General features: G+C 37.4%; 1 protein-coding gene across 1 annotated transcript; it reads right to left on the reverse strand.

Annotated features, from left to right (window-relative positions):
- Positions 1 to 319: 319 nt before the first annotated feature.
- On the reverse strand, positions 320 to 3631 carry LOC126262484 (probable ATP-dependent RNA helicase DDX23). The gene has a single exon (XM_049959147.1). The coding sequence runs from the start codon at positions 3444 to 3446 to the stop codon at positions 1005 to 1007; it is 2442 nt and encodes an 813-aa protein (XP_049815104.1). The 5' UTR covers positions 3447 to 3631; the 3' UTR covers positions 320 to 1004.
- Between the last annotated feature and the right edge of the window lie 3701 nt (positions 3632 to 7332).

Genomic DNA, 7332 nt, shown 5'->3' on the forward strand with positions numbered 1-7332 from the left:
CCAGTGTTGCGGCGTTGAGCAGTGTCAACATCCTGACATCTCATTTACGGGTTATACTTTATCAGATAAGAAAAGGAAAAGACTATAAAGTAAACTGCAGATTTAATAAGTTAGCAGCATAAAATATTATATACATAGATAGCAAATGCCTCCTTTACTTGAATATCTGCAGCTCTCAAAAGCACAGCAATCTAAAGAATATATCTATGGGAATAAAGTTGCACATTGAAAATCATAGGGCCTATAATCGAAATGAAGAATAATTGACACATTCTATTTATTTAACATATTATGAAGATGGTGGTGGTGTTGAATCCAATTTAAAATCCAGAAAAGTTGCACATTTTATTTGCGATGAAAAACAAAAAAAAGGAATCCACAGAACTTTATGAAACAAAAATAAAATAGTGCAGTAGAACAGTTATGAAGACTGGAACTATATTTAACATAAATGAAGAAATATCAAAACTTGGTAGTCACAAAGGAACTGTCCCTCCGATACTATGGACAACTATCAACTTATTAAGAGCAGCCGGGCATTTTCCCCTTTTTGTTCGTATGCACATTAACTGAGTGTTGTTAAACTTAAAACGTACAACACTATGAATCGTTAACCCCTGTCATTTCTCCTTACACTTAAATTTGGTTGCACAATGTTGTCATTACATGAATATCAAGGCTAAAATGTAAACACACCACAAAGAACAGCATTCATCATAACTACCAAATGCCATTCAAAGATATATATGAAAATATTTTCCACAATATGTAACTTCAGTACTTTTTAAATTTAGTAAGGAATCACAAAACAATAAACATCACGTGTCCACTGAAAACAAAAAATAAATGATACAAAATTATTATACAACAGATGTTTTGTACAACAGTGTCATTTCTGCTGTAGTGCACAACACACAAAATTATTATACAACAGAGGTTTTGTACGCTACAACATTGACACTTCCTTTGTAGCAAACACACACAACACAATAGTTCACACATAATTATGCAAATATTTTTTCTTCTCTTCGTTTCTTTGTAACTACAGTGCCCGGTTTGTGTTGTGCATCTGGATGGTTTAACAATTCTGGTGGGCACGTGGATATTGGACTTGACAATATAGTCTGTTTGAGATCATAAAACAGATCAGAATCATCCTTGGTGCAGAATGATATAGCCATACCATGTTTTCCAGCACGACCTGTTCTGCCAATTCTGTGGGTATACTCTTCAATACTTTTTGCCATGTCGTAATTTATAACCATTGATACATCCTTTATATCAATACCTCTTCCTGCAACATTAGTTGCAACAAGAATGTCTTTCGTACCACTCTTAAGGCTAGCTAACGCATATTCACGTTGTTCTTGTCCTTTGCCTCCGTGAAGAGTACAAGCACTGTATCCCAATTTCTCAAGGCCTTTTGCGAGAACATCAGCACCCTTCTTCTGGTTGACAAAAATGATAACTGGTGGAGTTACACCACGTTCCAGTATCTCCAGCAACTTGCGGCGTTTATCATTTTCTTGAAGTATATACACAACCTGTTCCACTCTTTCAGTTGGCTTGCCTGCAGATCCAATATATACAACTGCAGGCCGCCTCAAATAAGTCCGTGCCAATCTCTCTACGGCAGGCGGCATTGTAGCTGTAAACATAACAGTCTGCCTGTATTTCTTTTTTGTGTTATAGTTAGCCAGAAGCTTTGTTTCATCCTCAGCATCTTCTGTATCAGGTTTCAGATTTGTCACAGGCATGTAATCCAGGATTTTCTGGACATCTGGTTCAAAACCCATGTCAATCATTCGATCAGCTTCATCTAAAACAATATATGTACACTGATTCAAGACTAAATACCTGTTCTCCAAAACATCTATAAGACGTCCAGGAGTGGCAATCACTATTTCACACCCCATTCTCAATCTGAAACCTTGTTCCTCTCTTGACAAACCACCAACAACAACAACTGTACGTATACCTAATGGCTGGCCAAATTTGTTAGTTTCCTCCTCAATCTGTTGGGCCAACTCACGGGTGGGTGCCAATATAATGGAGTATGGTCCTTGATCAGCATCTTCCACTCTCTCAATTTTTGGCAGAGACTGTATCCACATCAACAGTGGTATGAGGAAGGCCAAAGTTTTACCAGAACCTGTTTCTGCAACACCTATAATATCACGGTTCTGCAAGCCAATGGGAATTGCCTGCCTCTGGATAGGTGTTGGCTCATTATAACCAACTTTCTCAATAATTTGAAGTATTTCATTGGGAATTCCTGATTCCTTCCAAGTTCTAATAGGATCTGGGATATGACCACCTTTGATAGTAATGTTATAGTCCTCTCTAAATATTCGCCAGTCTCTCTCTGTCATTTCGTCTTGCGATTTTTCGGACCAATGACGGTCATCCCACTTCTGTTTCTCTTCCTTCTTTCGTAATTTTTTCAATCTTATTTTTTCTTGCTCTTTTTCTGCTTCTGTCCTGCGTTTTTCCAAAAGTTCTCCATAAAACTTGGACTGGTCGCGCTTCTGCGCCTTTATGTCAATTCCAGCTAAATTTCCACGTCCAAAAAACTGAACTTGATGACGTTCTTTGTACAAGGGATTGTAGTCGACTGATGTGTCTTCTGATGCATCCCAATCAAACACAAACTTCCGATCATTAAGTCTCCTGACTCGTCGTTTTTTCTTGATTAGACCAAGATAACGTTCCTTGATGGCTTCGACCTCTTTCTCTTTGTCTTTATTATACTGTGTGTCTTCTTCTTTATCCTTTTTTACAGGTTCATGTCGTCTATAATCCTTGGACCTATCTGAATCTTTGTCTTTTCGTTGAGTCTCAAACGACTTTACAGCTTCTTTGCCAAATTCCATGCGTTTTTTTCGCTCCTCCTCAAGTTTTTTCTTGATTGAATCCACTTCTTCTTGTCTTCTTCTTAAGGCTTCCATGGTTCTCTCTTCTTTCGTTAGAAATTTTGGCTTGCTTCTTGCTTCCTCCTCGGCCTTCTTTTTGGATAACAACTCTTCCAGCGACAATGGCTCCTTCTTCGAATCGTGTTCGTGTGATCCTTCTTCATCTTCTTCTTTAAGTTTGGAGTCATCACCATCTTTCTCTGTAGCTGACCGATCTTTGTCCGGTCGTCGTTTTGCTCGATCTTTCAGTCTGTCAGGTGACAAACTTCTCGATTTCTTGCTTCTCTCCTTTCTATCTCTATCCTTATCTTTCACATAGCCCTTATCCTTGTCGCGTTCTCTCTCTCTTGCCCTGTCTTTTGCACGGTCCTTTTCTTTTAATCTGTCTCGATCCTTGTCTAACCTATCGGGACTGCGACTTCTACGTTCCCTGTCTTTATCTTTCCTCTCACGGCTACGGCTACGCCGTTCTCTATCTTTTTCAGTTCTGTCACGACTTCGACTCCTGCGTCGCCTGTCTCTATCGTACACCATTGCACAGTAAAGTATAAATCCAATAAACTTAGAATCACGAAAAAAATCAAAGTCCCCTTGAGGCTTATCACATGTTAGCGGATATACGGCAACATCATGGAACAACACTATAACATTACATGTCCTATGCTCACCAATCTATTTAACAACACCACATTCACGAACACAACAAACTAACTTTACCATCAAACCAAAGATTAATGAATAGTGGCTCAAAGTTCTTCCTTGAGGAAGATACCTTACACCGCTATCAACATGGAGATGTGGCAGTTAACGATAAAAGACTCACTGCTTCAAAGATCATCCATCTATGGATTTCTTTCCTTTTTTTGGCTTATTTGACATTTCCGTGTGATGCGCAGTTAACAATGGCTATTATATCACGTAACGTCACATCACAATAGTCGACGTAGCATTTTACAAAGTTGTATTCACACACGCCATCAAAAGACCCTCACGTTGCGTCATGTCACATCATGGTTTCTCGGGAAGAAAGCTTTGAGAGTGACGTTGCCTGCTAGCATGGAAATTAAACCTTTTTCCACAACGCTCAATATTTTTACTGTAGTAGATATTGTGCTTTTATGCCTTTTCAATCTTTATTAATTATTGTGATTTCTTTTTGTGGGAAATTACAAATTATCATGACGACTTGGATATTCTTTCCATCGATTGTTCTTCCATAATTTAATCTAATCTAAGTGAGATTAGATATCACTCACTTAACAAAGAAACACCATTGAGAAAGATATCGAAGTTGTCAGGGTAATTTGTAATTTCCCACGAAAAGAAAGCGAAATAATAAAGAATATATATATATATATATATATATATATATATATATATATATATATATATATATATATATATTTCCTTCTTCAGTATGCTGTCCACCGTTTTCTGAACAAGTTGAAATCGAGAAACATCATGTTCCACAATTGTTCGAAATGTTTCCAGGGTCACGTTTAGAATGCATGCCCTCAATACAGCTAAGTTTGCAATCGGTACACTGAACACATCATCTTTCAGATAACCCCACTGCCAGTAGTCATACTGATTAAGATAAGGTGATTGGGACAGCCAAGCTGTAGGGAAATGGTGGCTGATAATTCTAGCATTTCCGAAATGGCGCTTCAGCAACTGCTTAAATGGATTTGCAATGTGTGGAGCTGGTCCATCTTGTATAAAAATGATCCTATCCACGCTGTGAGAGAGCTGAAATGAAGTGGTTGTGCAAAAGACACTCACAGCGCTTACCAGTAATGGAACAGGTAACAGGACCAGAAGCACCTGTCTCTTCGAAAAAATATGGCCCCACAATAAATGATGCCGTAAACTAACGCCACACAATGACCTTTTCAGGACGAAATGGTACTGGTTATTTTGTGTGTGCATTTTTCGTTGCCCATATTCGACAATTCTGTGTATTGACATATCCTGTCAGATGGAAGTGGGCTTTGTCTGTCCACAAAATCTTCCACAGCCCATCATTGTCCACTTCCATGTGAGTATAAGAAATTCTAAATCAAAGGTCTCTCTTGCTGGCAGGTGAACAGGAAGCAACTCGTGCACATGGGTAATACTGAATGGACAGCAAAGAAGGATGTTTCATAGGATTTTACGCACCTTGCCCGCGGATATGTTCAATGTTCGGACAATTATCTATGCACAACACGTTTGTACACCACTATTCGTCTCCTCCTGCACTGCTGTGGCCACCGCTTCCACTGACGTCGAATCAATTCGTTTCCTCCCTCCACCAGGTTGCACACCAAAAGAACCCATCTTTTCGAATTTCTGAATGATTTTCTCCAGACCCACGGCAGAGCCCTTCAGTGTCCGGAACTTCTGCAGAGCGACGTGTGCACAGTTATCATTCATGTAATATAGCTTTACAAGCAGAGCGCGGTCTTTCATTGAGACAGTCATGGCGAACGTCGCAGACGCGAAAGGAGGAAAGCCGTGTACCTGGTGTGTTTATGCCAACTTCAATGGGTCGTATGCATGATAGGTTTTTTCATTTACATATTCTGAACATGCAGCGCCATCTATTAATCAATTTTCACACTATTTTTTTATTTCTTCTGCCATACGTTTTCCCCCTTCTCTGATAATATTACATTGCAATTTGATGTCATTCTGACCAGTGGTGTTATTTCTCCAGTGTTTTGAATGTTTAACTTTAATTATAATCCCCCTGTACTTACAGAGTTCTAATATTCACATACAGTGAAGTAGAAGGATTGATGACTTTTGAAAGAGGCATTTGTCGAGCATGTTACATTGCTGTTACAGTTCTTTCTGGCTTAATAAAATGAGTAAACTAGATGGTGTACTACCCCAAAATATAATTATGTGTGATAGGATGCTATGGAGTTTAGCAAAGTAGGTAATTACGAAAGTGCTAAAACTTGTTTCAACAGAGAGTAATCACAGACTGTAACATATTCTATTTAGTGTTCCATTTATTTTGTACATATTTGTATGTCATTTGAAGTTATTTTAAAGCCATATGCCTAAATACTTTGTTTGCAGAGCAGATGAAATTGTGTTTGGGTTTATTGTCACACTGGTGTTGCATGCATCACTTTTTAAACAGAATTTTAGGATTTTTGTATTTTTTGGTGTTTATTGGTAGTTTATTCGCTGCAAACCATCTATTTAGTTGTCCTGTAATTTTATTTATAGTTGCTTGTTGCTGATGTGGAGCGTTTCCTATAGTAAGAATGCTTGAGTCATCTACAAAAAAAAGTATTTGTTTGTGACTTAATGTTTAGCCCTAAATCGTTTATGTACAGTGGAAAGAGAATTGTTCCAAGAATGTATCCCTGAAGGACTCCTTTTTTTTCAGAGTTTCTGCATCTGAGAAATGTACCTTAGAATTTTCTTTAGTTTGTATGTTATTTGTATTTTCTTTTTCCTGTTGTCAAGTACAATGTGAATCATTTTAGTGCAGTGCTTCTAATGCCATATACTTGGAGCATGTCCAACAATATGTTGTGGTCCAGTATGAGTAAGGGTTTACTTATGTCTAAAAAAATGTCAGTGGCACTTTGTTATTTGTCCACCATTTACAGGACTTTGTGTATAAAATCATAGATTGCACTAGTTGTTAATTTATTTTCCTGAATCTATGCTAAGTATCAGTGATAACTTAGTTTTCCACTAAAAATTTCTAACCTCTCATACATAACTTTTTCTATGATTTTACAAAAGCCTTATAATAAGGTAATTGGTCTATAGTTTTCTATATTTGATTTGTCTCCTTTCTTACAAATAAAAGATGAATTGACTATATCTGCAAGAGGCGGTGAATTTTTTTTGATCCATTGTTTTATAATACAATCAAGAATACTATTAATTCCTGATGACAATTTCTTAAGAGTTCATACAACACCAATGATTTCATCTTTCCACAAACATAGATTAGAGACGAACATGACTGCACTTCGTTTTTCTACTTCTTTCTAGCACCTATTTTTTGTCACTGACTATTAAATTATTGGTGATGTCTGCATAGTAACATCTGAAAAGATTTGCCATTGACTTTGGATCGGTTAAACTCTTGTTCTCATAGTTCAGAGTACTATTTTCCTTTTAAGGGAAACTTTATTTGCTCTCTTATTTACCATACTGCTTGGCTTTTATTTGCTGACTCTGTTATGAACCTATAATTGCCTATTTTTTACCTGACATATCATTCTTTTGTAGATTTGAATGTATTTCTGAATGTAGCTGTTCAGAAGCGGAGGTATGTTATCGCGTTATCTATATCTGTGTAATTCTCTTTTCCTCACGCTTGAGATTCTGGTACCTGTTGTTATCCATCACATTGCTTTTGGAGTTGTGCCTCTTATTATTGATGTTTTGAGAGGAAATGAGATTT

Source organism: Schistocerca nitens, chromosome 6 (assembly GCF_023898315.1).
Source record: "Schistocerca nitens isolate TAMUIC-IGC-003100 chromosome 6, iqSchNite1.1, whole genome shotgun sequence".
In the NCBI taxonomy this organism is placed as follows: Eukaryota; Metazoa; Arthropoda; class Insecta; order Orthoptera; family Acrididae; genus Schistocerca; species Schistocerca nitens.